At 42.3% G+C, this 14523-nt stretch overlaps 1 protein-coding gene across 1 annotated transcript in view; it reads right to left on the bottom strand.

Annotated features, from left to right (window-relative positions):
• The window catches only part of LOC137538406 (baculoviral IAP repeat-containing protein 1e-like), a 48489-nt gene extending 34584 nt beyond the window's left edge, over positions 1-13905 (bottom strand). Inside the window, exons 1-7 of the mRNA XM_068260615.1 lie at positions 13837-13905; positions 13229-13280; positions 12111-12230; positions 8025-8124; positions 6165-6258; positions 4494-4539; positions 2265-4376 (exon numbers count right to left, since the gene is read on the bottom strand). Of these exons, the coding sequence (XP_068116716.1) occupies positions 2265-4376; positions 4494-4539; positions 6165-6258; positions 8025-8124; positions 12111-12230; positions 13229-13280; positions 13837-13905 (2593 nt within the window). The remainder of the gene's footprint in view (positions 1-2264; positions 4377-4493; positions 4540-6164; positions 6259-8024; positions 8125-12110; positions 12231-13228; positions 13281-13836) is intronic.
• Positions 13906-14523: the final 618 nt, after the last annotated feature.

The following is a 14523-nucleotide window of genomic DNA, read 5'->3' as shown; positions in this document are numbered from 1 at the left end:
AGTTGAGCCAAAGAGCTTGAAAAGTACAGATCACCACTGGAGACTCTGCAAGCAAGATTGAAGACTGTAAGCTACGAAGGTAGGAGGCAGCTATCATTAAAGGGAATCTGAAGTGAAAATAAACTTATGATATAATGATTTGTATATGTAGTACAGCTAAGAAATAGAACATTAGTAGCACAGATATGAGTCTAATATTTTTTTCCAGTACAGGAAGAGTTAAGAAACTTCAGTTGTTATCTATGCAAAAGAGCCTCTCTGAGCTCTCTTGGGTCGCTGTTTTTTCTTAAACACTTATACATCAAAGAAACAGTCAGAGACAGATTTAGATAAGGTATTTACTGTGGAAGTTGAAAGGGTCATTAGCTCTGCTTGTTTTATAGTTTGAAATAAAGTGTGTGACTTCTAACTGCAAATATGACAGAATTATGCAATAACATAAAAAAGCTATATATCTAACAATTAAAATATGAGACTATTTATTTTACTTCAGTGTCCCTTTAAGACAGAATCCATTCTGCAATTAAGGATGCTGATAAAGATGCAGGTCCTGGAGAAAGACATCGAATCTTTACAATAAAATATTACAACTCCATATGCAATTCACTTTTTCTCCTTAGTTTCCTCCAAGTTGATATTTTCACACCTTGTCAATAAAATGCCTGTTATATACAGGTAACCCCCGGTTAACGAACGAGATAGGGACTGTAGGTTCGTTCTGAACCTGAATCTGTTCTTAAGTCGGAACAATGTGCTATCTCTGTCCCCTGTACCTCCTCTGTGCCCCCCTGTGCCTCCAGTGTCTCCCTCTGTGTCACCTCTGCCCTCTGTGCCTGCTTATACAAGTTTAAAAGTCATTTTTTTCTTACAATTTTTTAAAAATCGATTTTCTCAAAAAGTCCAATTAAAAATGGAAACACTGAAACACTGAATCCATGCCGTTCATATCGGCGGGTCAAGTCGGGTGTTCGTAAGTCGGGGACTACCTGTAAACAAAATAATTTTGATAGTCCGATTTCTACTACTTTTGGTACTTTTTGAATTGCAAAATGCTGAAAAGTTATTTTAAAGAGAAGGTGAAAAATTATCACCTTATAGAAAACTTAAGAGAAAAGAAGGAATTGCATATAAGCCCATAGTTCTTATTTAATTCACCTTTTCTGCTACATTTTCACACATTGTGAATATAATGCCTTTTAAGTCACCAGCAAGCAAGGGTAGTACTTTTTCACCTTGTTGTTGCTTTTCTGATTGCAGAATGCAGAAAAGTTGTTTTAAACAGAAGATGAAAAATTATCTCCTAGGAGAAAACTTGAGAGAAAATGTGAATTAAATAAGGGTCATTAAATATTAATTAACCACTTGAGGACTGCAGTGTTAACTCCCCCCCCCCCAACGACCAGGCTGTTTTTTGTTATGCTGGGCTGTGCAGGCTTTTCAGCCTCCTGCACAGCCCAGCTATGGAGCCCAGCGATTGGACTCACCTCCTTCTTTTGTCCCTAAGTGGACATGCTGCCTGAGGTGTCCGATCGCTGTAGCAGTGTTGTTATTTTTTCTGGCCTATATGAGGCTCTCTCTCCCTCCCTCCTCCCCTCAGTTTTCTGAATTGGAACAGGATGGCGATCCGTCCTGTTCCGCCTCTCATAGGCATCAGCCTATGAGAGGACGTCGCTCCCCGGCCAATCAGAGGCCAGAGATCGCTGATCTCGTACAGCGCTGCCGGGGACCGCAGCGCTGTATGGATGTAAACAAAGGGGATTTCTTTCCCCTTTCGTTTACAAACAGCCTGCGTTCCGTGAAGTGGCAGGGAACGATCGCACATGCGCGCGGCCGTTCCCTGGGAAAATGCAGCCCCAGGACTTGACGCCAATTGGCGTTAGGCGGTCCTGGGGCTGCCGCCGTGGCCACGCCCATCGGCGTTAGGCGGCTCCTGGGGCAGGTTGAATATTAATAGCTGTGTCAAGCATGTACACAGTTCAGAAGAACTAACTAGAAGATTTTAATATATATAATAAAAATATATATAATAAAAAGCAGCTTGAATAAAATTCTATGGCAGCTTTCAGAGCAGATAAACTGTACTTTGGGCATTTGTAAATTGGACAATAATACTTGTGCACAAAAGCAAATATGGTAACTGTATGGGTAATAAAAAGTAGGAAAACACATTTTTATCGAACGTTATGTCAGAGTTTCAAACCACTTTAGTGCTAAAGTTAAAAGATCTTTGTTTCTGGTAATACATTGCCTATGCCAGTGCTTACCTGGTGGTGGCATTTCACTTGTTTCCAGACACTCCAATGAAGTCATGTATGTCACATGTTCTTGTTCCTCTCTGGAAAGCTCTGTGGATTTGACACTTAACTTCACAACTAAAGTCCTGTACTGGTCTATACTAGACCAAATGTTCTTCAGAAAGCCATGGCAATTCATTAAGTCTAATTCAATGCAATTGGCTAGACTGCAGAAAACTGGGATACATTTATCCTCTAAGGTCCAACCATGGGCATTAACTCTTAGAAGAGGAATTCTGTGACGAGCAGGGTCAAACCCCAACCTGGAAATATCAAGAGCTTTTACGTTTTTTACATATTCATTATCTGGTTTCTTTTCCAAAGTGTCTGAGATATGCAGGAATGCCTCTGAATAGTCTTCTGGAACTGTTGGTACATCCCAAACTGTTTTGAAGGAGTCTGAAGACCAAAATTTTGGGACTGAATTCTTTGAAGCAGAACGTACACTTATCTCCAGGCTCTTCAGTAAAAGAAGTCCTTCAGGGTATTCATGCAGAAACGCAAGCTGACGGAAATCTAAATTGTCCCGAAATACAATGTCCTTTCCTTTGAGAAAATTCAAAATAATTGGGGCACAGTGTTCCATATATTTACTCTCACTTGCTACTTCGATGGCAAACGTAAACAGCATACTGACAATGAAAGCCTGCACGAATTTGACGTTGATAGTGCTGACTGCATTAATAGTGGTGTCTGTGTTAAAAATTGTGTACAGAATTTGCTCTCTTATTACTAGTTCTGGATGGTGTTTCAGATGCAGATTTGTATCCTGCTGTCGTGTAAATGCTTCTCTGTTATCCAGCAAGCTGAACAGATGAGAAATGATCACTGTGGTTGTTTTAGGAGAATGCATGCAGCAATTCTTCAAGAAATAGTAATAGCGCCCAGTGAGCTTTAGGAAAGTGTTGATCTGCTGCAGATAAGACAACCCTCTTCCCTTCTCTGTGGCATCTTCAGATTGCAGAAGTTGATTCATCTTAATGCTAGCTAAGTACTCCTGGAATGAGGGATGGAAGAACCTGAAGATAGGATGAAGCCTCTGAGAACTAAACATACTCAAAAGACCAAACTGAAGAGCATCACAGCGGTTAACACCAGCTTCATCTAGATTCTCCTGGGTGAATTCAAAGCGTGGTTTGAACATACCTTCAAGGGCAAGTTGTCCACATGACAAGATTATCTCTTCAATTTTCTCTTTTTCTGTGTTGTATTTTAACATTATGTGCATCAAATAGGTCTTACATGTTGACAAGTCTTCTGATATATAGTCACCTGGCTTTTGTACCCAACAAACACAAAGTGCTAAAGCAAATAGTGGAGTCTTTAAAGCTGCCTGCAGTGTCTCTGACTGTATCAATTTACAAATAAAGCCTTCAAGAAATGGTATATCGTGTGAGAAAAGCTTTTCATATATGTATAGCGAACTACACAGGGGGAAGTCCTGAATGCTCACTATGTGCTTAGCAAATTGTCTCACCCTTGAAGACTTGTGAGTGCTCACTGTGATTGCTATAGTCACTCTGTTCCAGGGGTTCTTCCGTAAGAGTTCTTCTATAACTCCAGGAGGAGAGTCCATCATGCCATAATCATCCAGGAGAAACAAGACTTTCTCTTTTAATTGATGTATTATTTCCCCCAGAGACTCTTCAGTGATAGCTGTAGTGGTGCCCACCAGCTGCTTGCAGATTATATCACACAGAGACTGCTGGCTGTCAGTGGAGGACAGAGAGATGTAGAACGCAAGGCTGAACCTGCTGAGGAGAGGACATTTCCCTGATGCCCAGAGAATGGCAATCTTCCTGAGCAGAGATGTTTTCCCACTTCCGACTTCTCCTTCTATCATGGTGATGTCCCCCAGCTCTGACAGGATGTCTGGCAATGTGAGCCACCTCACTGGTTGATTTCTGGTGTCCTTCAATACTGTGGAGATATCTGCAAATAGTGACCTCAGGTCTACAGAAATATGTGAGGAACCTGGGAATGGTGATAATTTACTGAAAGTGGAATTACTGTAGACATCCATCAGATTTCTTTTCAGCTCCTCAGCTTGGTTAGACCAGGTGATATTACAGATCTTTAAATCTAATAAAAAACAATGTATATATTATTAATAATAGCATCATAAAAAATATAAAAAAGGTAAAAGTTATGCAACAGTTTATAGTTTATTATCAAAACAGCAATGAAAAAAAGACTTACTGTTCTCCGTTTTAAGGACATCTTTTTGTTCCACATTTTGGGCAAACTGTAAGAAAACAATTAAATATTTCAGTAAAAAGATGGAGATAAACCAAGACAGGATCACCAACTTCTGGATGGGAATCAGCAGAATAAACGATAACCCCGTAGCACCTGTCAAATTTCAGTCATAAACATAAACTCAGTAGTAAAGCTAATTCCCAGAGTTCTGAAAAAGTAAAATAACAGTCACCATGAAATAGACAGCAGGCATTATTCGACAACTCTTGTTAGCAAGGTAAAACAAGACTGAATAGTGGAAAATTCAGTTCATAGTTGTAAGGTTGCTTTAAAGTGTACCTGAAGGGAAAAAAGTGCCCAAGTGGGTACTTACCCAAGTAGAGGGATGCTCCCAAATAATCCAGAGGCTTCTCCCATTTCCCTCCACCTCGTTGTTCCAGTGTTTGGACCTGCCAAAGCTCATCGGCAAGCCCTTGTTGATGGAGCTCTGCCGGTTATTGTGGGAAGTGGACAAGGGGATGTGGCCAAGGTCAGATGTAAGATTGTCCTCTGAGGTGATAAAAACAGCAATTTCTTTTAAATGTGTGACCTGCAGGCCTATGCCTAAAACTAGAAGTGGGAAGGTTAGTGATAGGCAGAGAAGGAGGGTTGTGTTAGCTAAAATGAGGAGAGGTAAGAGTTACTGCAGAGGAGAGCTGGAGGTTAGTGTTCCACAGAGAGGGATTAGTTAGTGTTTTTGAGCTCGTCACTCAAAAAATCGCCAATTGTCGGAAAAATCATCAGAAAAATTGCGTAGTGGGTAGGGGCCTTAAGACACATCTACAAATCTTTTGGATATTATCACATGGGCCTTATATTAAAAGACTTGGCTATATTGATGTTCTATGAAAAGGTTTAAGAGTAAGATAATTTTAAGATATTTCTACTATCAAAAGACTGATGCCAGGCCATGCCCATTTGAATGCCTTCTAACTCCAGAAGTGCTGTTGATTTCCAATCCCACCTCTACAACTTTTATATCGGGGTTCATGTCTGGCATGGCTTTATACTACACATTAAGACAGACTGTGAGATGCAAATTTTGTGTATTTTGAAAATCTGCAATTTACAACATGTTAATCTTAAAATTATGAAACTAATAAATATTTTGGCTTTTAGGTTTACACAATCTATTTCTAACCCTTTAAAATCCCAAACTCACAGGTTGTTCAATTAGTTGCTAATTCACTTTATCTCATCTCATTTGGGGACTATAGCGAAAGTCCATTTATTTCAGTAATTCAACTTAAAAGGTGAAACTAATTTATGAAATAGGAATCCTTTGCAGGTTTTTTGCATGAATTAGCTGATTAACGTCTGACACTTTGAGTCTAGGATATTACACATTTTTACAATATTCTAATGGTCTGAGATTTTGATTTTGGGGTTCTCATAAGCTGTAAGCCAATCATCATCAAAACTATAACAAATAAAGGCTTAAAATATCTCACTTTGCCTGCAATGAGTTGATTTCCTATATTAGTTTCACCTTTTAAGTTGAATTACTGAAATAAATGGAATTTTGCACAATAGTCTATTTTTTTCGAGTTTCACCTATATAATGAAACAACCCGATTTTTGTATCTGTTTTACATATATATATAGATCACAATAGAAATAAAGATATTTAACCTTGACTACCAATTGCATCTGCTTATTACTTGGGTAACCAGCAGCTTCTGTATCTTTACTCTTGAATTCCAATATTCGCTTCACAAAGTTGCACCTGTAATATAAATATAAATTGTCATGACAAGAAGATAAGACATACAACAACAGGCATAATTATAGACAAGTGTGCTCCTATAGCTACAATCTTGCATATGTGCAGGAATAGCAGAGGCTCAGCTATAAGATGAGATCAGTGAATAGGGGTGATATTCTCGATCTATGCAGTGATTTTGACAGCCTGGCATTGTTCATCTCGGCTTTGCAGTGGTTACAGCACTGCAGTACGATCAGTTTCCCACCGCTCCCAATATGAGCAACAATGAACTATTCATATTCTAGAAATGCAGGCATCTAACCAACAAGCGTTGATTCTGGTAGTACCTTTAATGACTAACTGTTGTACATGGTTTATTGCAAGCTTACGAAACTTTAAAAAACAACTATCAAAGAAACTGTTTTTCTGTAAACCCCACATACCTATAGAGTTTTTAACCAGCAACACTAAAAAGCTTTCCAGAGGTCTTTCAGCACAGCCTGTGTGAAAAAAATGCTTTGTTTATAAACTGCTGTAACAACTTGTGTCAGCGACGGGAGGAGGGGGGCAGAGCTGTACTATGTAGATAAGTCTCACTTATCTGTAACTATTCAGAGAGGAAGGAAGGATTTACTGCCGGTTTCTTACACACGCACGCACGCGCGCACACACACCTTTCTGACAGATCATATGAGAACAGCAGTTTTACTGCTAGTGAGGATTGTTTTTGTATGCTGGCTGTCCTGGACACAGTCTACCCACAGTGAAAACTGTTTTCTGTAAATGTCATATTTTCTTCACATACAATTGAAAAGATGAAAAAAAAGCCTTTGTATTGCTATTTGCTAGTAATTACTGGAAATATATGTGGCATTTAGAATTTTAGTTAACTTTGATAATTATCCTTTAAAGTGTACCAGAGACAAACTTAATTAAAAGTTTTATACATACCTGGGGCTTCCTCCAGCCCCATGCACACGGATCGCTCCCATGCCGCCGTCCGCAGTCTTCTCCCTCTTCTGCACCGGTCCAGTTAGTTTGGCCAGTCCCAGCCAGTCTGAGCGAGCGCAGTGCACTCCCTCTGTCACCCTCTGGCAGAGAATAGTACTGCATCTGCACAGTACTATTCTCCGACAGAGAGAGTGCACTGCCCTTGCGTCAGACTGCCCGCAACTGCCGAACTTACGAGACCCAGTGCAGAAGAGGGAGAAGACTGAGGACAGTGCCGTGGGAGGGATCCGTGCGCATGGGACTGGAGGAAGCCCCAGGTATGTACAAATCTTTTAATTAAGTTTGTCTCTGGTTTCCTTTAAAGGGAAGGTCCAAGCAAAAAAAAAAAAATGAGTTTCACTTACCTGGGGCTTCTACCAGCCCCATGCAGCCATCCTGTGCCCTCGCAGTCACTCACTGCTGCTCCAGTCCTCCGCTGGCAGCTTTCTGACCTCGGAGGTCAGGGCCACATTGCATACATTTTTACGCATTCCAGCTAGTGCAGGAACAAAAATTTATGAGTTGCACCACTAACGCGTAAAAATGTATGTGTTAATGTTCCTGCACTGGCGGGAATGTGTAAAAATGTACGCAATTCAGCCCTGACCTCCGAGGTCAGCAAGCTGCCAGCGGGGGACTGGAGCAGCAGTGAGTGACTACGAGGGCACAGGATGGCTGCATGGGGCTGGTAGAAGCCCCAGGTAAGTGAAACTCATTTTTTTTTTATGCTTGGACCTTCCCTTTAAGTTTCTTCTCCAAGCATTACACAGAACATACTTAGAGTTGTGCATATTTACTTAGAATTGTGTTTCACATGCTCAGTCATAGGATCTTCTCCGGGTTCAAATTGAGAAACTGTGACACCACATGTGTAGCATCTTACTGCATCAGATTTCCCTAAAAATTACAAGCACATGTCACTCATTCATTATTACCCCATAGCATACAGATAACAGCACCAAACGGAAATGTAAGGAGATATTCTAAAAATAAACTAGCATATCAGTGCGGGAAATCTTTGCATGATTCTGAAGTAAATTATTAAAAAAGATCCACAGCACATTAACCTTCTTAGCGGTAACCCCTAGTCAGGCTCGGGCCAGAAATCCACAGCTCAGAGCAGTAACCCGAATCTGACTCGGGGTAACTGCCAGGAGGTATAGGCAGAGCCTGTGTACAGAGGGTGTTTGTAAATTACCAGATCCAGAAGCTGGTAGACATTTCAGTCCTCAGAGGCTCTGTCGTCATGACGACAGCTGGCGAACTCAGCATAGGAGATCACAGCACCACCCAGTGGCCGGGGAGAGAATTACAGCACTGGATCCAGGGGAGGTGAGTAATCTCTCTGTGGTATGATTTTTTTTTCCGGCTTTAAGCCTCATCTACACGTGTAGATGAGGCGGCGATCCGGCGGCTCGATTAGCCGCCGGATCGCCTCTTCCGCTTCCCCGCCGCGTCCCCGCTCGCTGCGCGTGGGCCAGAATCAATACCCGCTCGATTCCCGCTCGTCCCCGCGCCGCGCCGCTTATCTTCTGCTCGATTCCCTTGTCATTGTCCCCTCGCAGGGAGCGAGCAGGGAATCGGCGGTGGGGAGATCCGTACTGTCGGATGTTATCAATCGAGCTGCATTGGCGGCTCGATTGATAAGGAATATCGCCGCCGCATCTACTCGTGTAGATGCGTCTTTAGGGGTCTAAAAGCTTATGAAAAATATTGCACCGCATTTCGACCCTAAAATCCAGAAGTAATCGTACCGCCAGTGAGATTAATGGCTTCAGTAAAATTCAGGCTTTATTCAAAGTCATAGTAGGACAGACAAAAATGGCTGATGTGTTTCAGATGTCAATGTGTAAACTGGCTTTGGCTGTGGCAATCTACTGTGTACTTTCAGGTGAGAAGCTCTTCCTTCCCTATCATGGTATTGTGGGGATTTAAAGGGATAATTAAGTGTAGGGGGAAAAGACAGTTTTACCTGGCTGCACGCATCCTCATTCACGCTCGTTCCGGCAGGTAGCGTCCTGCAGTAGTTGTACTGCGTCTGCGCAGGATGCTCTCGGCATCGGGAGCGCGAAAGAGGATATGCACGGCCAGGGCTGCGCAGGCTCAGTCACCAAAACTGAGCCGCGGCAGGGGACCAGAGGATTGAAGAGTACAGTACCGGCGCGGGCACATGCCAACTTCAGGGGGCCAGTAGAAGCCCCAGGTAAGTAAAACTGGCTTTTTTCCCCCACACTTAAAGAGAAACCATAACCAAGAATTGAACTTCATCCCAATCATTAGCTGATACCCCCTTTCCCATGAGAAATGTTTTCCTTTTCTCAAACGGATCATCGGGGGCTCTGTATGGCTGATATTGTAGTGAAACCCCTCCCACAATGTGTGAGCCTTGTTGCATTGTGAGCAGGCATGGTCGGAAGAGCCAATTTCCGATTCCGCGGTAATTCCGCATACCGCCACTACCGAAATTCCGCTTCCGCTACATTCCGGTGGAATTCCGCGGTATTCCGCCACGTGCACTTTCCGTATTTTTAAACGGACTTCCGTAATTTTTAAACGGATTTCCGTAAATTTAGGAGGAAACACTCAATCGCTCATTTGAAATATCTATTGTTATTAAAGTTGATTTGTATTTTGTAAATTTGGATAAAAAAAATGTTGAAACCGTTATTTTAGCGCAGTAACTCTCCGCTGATTATGATTGGTCAACTCATTCCACATCTCCTGATTGGTCAATTCATTCCGATTCCGATTTTGCCGGAATTCCGAATTCCGGATTGCAAATTCCGAATTCCGGATTGCAAATTCCGAATTCCGCGGAACCATGCGGAAACCCCAATTCCGGCGGAATTTCGGAATTTTAGCTTCCGCGGAATTCGGAAGCCCATGCCTGATTGTGAGAAATAGCAGCTGTTTACAGACGTTTCCAACTGCCAAAAAAGCAAGCAGCATCTCCTTCCACTGACATCATCTGCCAGCATTAAGGATGTTGCCATGTGATAAATGTCAGAATGTAAATCAGGGAGAGGAAAGATTTTACAATGGCAAACACTGACTAAATCATTTATTCATAATTGTTCTAAAAATGGAGCACTTTATAATTACATTATTTTCACTGGAGTTCCTCTTTAAGTATCCCTTTAAGCTGTGTTCTTTTGCTTGATATGATTCTGAAGAGGTGCTTCCCCCAAGCCTCTGCTAAAATCCATGTGTCACTAAATTCATTTGCATTGTACCTTTATTGTTTAAATCTTGTTCTGAGGAAACACAGTTTACAAATATTGTGCCAGCAGAATTCTGGAAAAAATGCTGGGAAGTGCTGGGGAAACACACAATGACTTAATGTCAATACTCTGACTCACATAGGTCTGGAGTCAGAGGCTAGCTACGTGTCCAGGGGCGTAGCAATAGGGGGTGCAGAGGTAGCGACCGCATCGGGGCCCCGAAGGGCTCTCCCTCATCTACATTATTACCTCTCTATTGGTCCTGTGCTCATAATAATCATTTCTATAGATGCTGTGAATAGTAGTAATCACTAACAAACTGTTTCCCAGCCTCTTCTTGCACCTCTGACACTGTAGTTGCCATTGGCAGGTTTTGGCATGCCGTATCAATTGTTATGTATAGAGTGCTTGGGGGGCCCCATGTAAAACTTGCATCGGGGCCCACAGCTCCTTAGCTACGCCACTGTACGTGTCTGTACAGCACTCGGCCCCAAACAGTTGCCCGAGGGGGAGAGTCCATGCAAATGAGACTTTAGAGCTACATCCAGATTGTAACTGCATAATCAGGAAAGACCAATAATTAGGCCTAGACACAGAAATGTTGTCATTGGGAAGGACGAGTCTTATAGATCACCAATATGTGCTCAATTCACCATGTGTTTGAAAGGGTTTAAAGAGGGACTGTAGTGAGTGAAAATAAAAATATAAATAAAAATAGCTTATTTTTCTATAATATTAATTTATAAATTATTTACTCAGTGTTTGCTCATTGCAAAATTGTTCCTCTCCCTGATTTACTTTCTGAAATTGATCACAAGTGGCGACATCTTTAGTACTGTCAGGTAATCTCAGGGGAATGTTTGTTTACTGTGAGTTCTATGCACAGAGGGAGATACTGCTTGCTTGGCAGTAGGAAAAATATGTTATTTCCCATAATGCAACGAGGTTCACAGATACGAAACTGTCATTGCCATGGTCCTGACATCACACTGTGGGAGGGGTTTCACCACTATTTCAGTTATACAGATGCCCCTGATGATCTATTTGAGAAAAGGTAAATATTTCTCATGGAAAAGGCGGTATTGGCTACTGATTGGGATTATGTTCAATCCTGGCATAAAGTTCCTCTTGCATGGACACATGGGGCTTGATTCACAAAGCGGTGCTAACCCAGTTAGAGACTTTAGGCATGATAATCATTGCACCACGCTGGTGAAAAGCCAGTTTAGGTGTGATAAGTTAAGGCATGATAAGTTTAGATAAGTGTAGATAGCGTGCAAAGTCCCGCATGCAAAGCAGCGCCATTAAACTCTATGCGAAGTGCACCAGACTTTGCTAGCGCAAAACTTTTGATCAGCTGTGCACTGCGGTGCTAACCCAGTTGGTGCTTAAACTTATCACGCCTAAACTTATCACACCTAAACTTAACATGCCCAAACTTATCACACCTAAACTTATCATGCCTAAACTGAGTTTAGGCGTGATAAAGGGCTTTTCACCAGCGTGCTAACTGTTAGCACCGCTTTGTGAATCAGGCCTCTGGAGTTTACACTTTAATAGGTGGACATATTTATGACTGCTTGTGAAACTATACTGTACACCTTGCCATGAGGCTGACACAATAAAAACTATAAGCATGCTACTTGGAGAATCATGTTCAACCTGTATAGAAAAATCCTGCTCTGGCAAGGCCAGAAGGCTCTGCATTGGCAAGTGGAGGCCATGTTTTAAATGATTCCAGGCGGACGTTCTCATCTTCAAAGATGTTCAAGTTTGTAACAGCTGCAAAAACATTGATGTAAGATGCAGTTAGCATGCTTAAAGACCATATTTAAAGAAAAAAACAAAAAACTATCAAGCCTGTGCAAGTTCAAATAAGCATAATCTTCAGTAATAACTTTGCATCCACTCAGACTTATTAGAATCTCATTGACCATTCTTCCTGACATCCACAACTAGAGATCAAATAGTCTAAGAACTACAAAACAAGCATGCACACAACCCTGAGAGCCCTCGCCTGCAGGGGCGTGGCTAGCCCCAAAGATCAGTAGCACGTGCCACAGATCTATTCTGGGGTGCCCCGGATGTCCGTCAGGCAGAGTCAGAGCTATAGAACCTCTATGGGGGCATGCTGGGAGCTGTGGTGCCTCAATGGTGGACATGCTGGGAGATGTGATGCATCAATGGGGGGTATGCTGCTGGGTGCTGTTGTGCCTCTCTGGGGGTATGTTGGGTGCTGTGGTGCCCTTCTGGGTGCAGGGGTGCCCTTATGGGAGCATGCAGGGAGCTGTGGTTATTCTATGAGGTCATGCTGGGAGTTGTGGTGCCTCAATGGGAGGCCCATGGGAGGGGGTCCACTAGAAGGTCAGGAAGTGCTATGGGGGGACTGCCAGACAACCTTGCAACAGGCAAGCCCGCCCAGCAGAAAGTCAGACCAGCCAGCACAGAAGTCAGGTAACTGCCTAGTTATGTTTAAGTGACACTGCTTATTTACAGTATGCAATATGCTGCATTTATGTATTTATTTTTTGTATTAATCGCTATGGAGGGCTTCATCCAACAGCAGGCCTTCTTAGACGGCAGTTCATGTAAATTTGGCTCCACCCATGACCACACCCACATTCTGTGCATGGCCCCACCCATTTTTGGGCTGGATTGCACAAGTGCCCCAAGTCTCTTAGGATCCTAGCAACACCCCTGCTCGCCTGTCCTATGATCAGCAATGACAGGGCACCAGATTTCCATAGATATCCAAATTGAATAAAACCTATATCACTTACTTATTTCAGATGGCGTTGTGCAATCTCTGCTGGAAGTATTGAAATCTTTCCCCTGAAATGTAACATAACTTATTTAACTCACAGTGTTTGAATAGTACAGCAACTATTAGTATATAGTTTACAGAATAAATTAGATTACTGGAATGTAAACTGGACTTTTGTAAAAGGATGTGAAATGATGTTAAAAAGCTGAGAGAGAGAACAGTGGAGTCAGAGTGGAGGGTTAGTGAGTTAGAAGATGCAGTATGCCTCCTTTGCACTTCAGATTCAGATTAACAAGACTGCTGAGAACCAGGCCTTTAAATTAGATGTTTTGGAGAACAGATCTCATTGTTCAAATTTGCATTTTGTTGTGTTTCCTGAGACATGTGAGTGCATTACTCCTGAGGGGTGTTGTTATAAGACTGGCTTAAAGGAAACCTGAAATAGTGCAGCATTTATACTCACCTGGTACTTCCTCCAGCCACATGTGGAGGGCAGCAAGGGAGCCCACCGCCCACATGGGATTGGGGAGTAGAAGGAAGCCCCAGGCAAGTTTAAATGCTGCACTATCTAACGTCTCAGGTATACATTAAGGTTTGGATACTTGACCTTGCACTCTTTCATACCTTTCCTGTTGAGCATGCACATAGGGTACCAGGAGGTCCCACTAAACCAGGTACAATGCCCAGATCCATGGTGGCAACATTTCTGAACCACAGAGACAAACTAGAAATAATGTAAAAAGCATGGAAAGTCTCGGACTTAAAATATATTGGCGCTAAAAAAATCTCTATCTTTGAAGATATCTATACAGTAGCACAGCTCCCGATATTTTAAGACATGCCCATGGGCGTCCGCAGAAAATTTTCCAGGGGGGGGCAAAAAGTGGGGAGTAAAAAGCGGGGCGGCGCGCCGCAAATGTGGGTTGGCGGAGCTACGTCATGCGGCTCGCGTAAAAATGGGTGTGGTCATGAACCAGAATGTGGGTGTGGTCGTGGGTGGAGACAAGTTTACATGAACTAAGCAATGGTGGGACATTAGATTAGGACAGTGGTGGCGAACCTTTTGGAGGTCGAGTGTCCAAACTGCAAAGTCACTTTACTATCAAAGTGCCAACAGCAATTTAAACTAAATACAAACGTTTTAACTCATACATGAACATTATGGAAAATTAAGTTGAAAATAAACTGTGAAGATAAACAATTTCATCCATCGTACTCCTGAAAAAATTATTCATTTTTTTTAGAACCTCCCAGTTTCATTTTCTGTTTTAAAAAGCGTAAAAAGTAGGTTTAATGCTATTGTCTCATATG

This window comes from Hyperolius riggenbachi, chromosome 1, assembly GCF_040937935.1.
Source record: "Hyperolius riggenbachi isolate aHypRig1 chromosome 1, aHypRig1.pri, whole genome shotgun sequence".
Classification (NCBI taxonomy): Eukaryota; Metazoa; Chordata; class Amphibia; order Anura; family Hyperoliidae; genus Hyperolius; species Hyperolius riggenbachi.
This window is presented reverse-complemented; position numbering and strand designations above follow the sequence as displayed.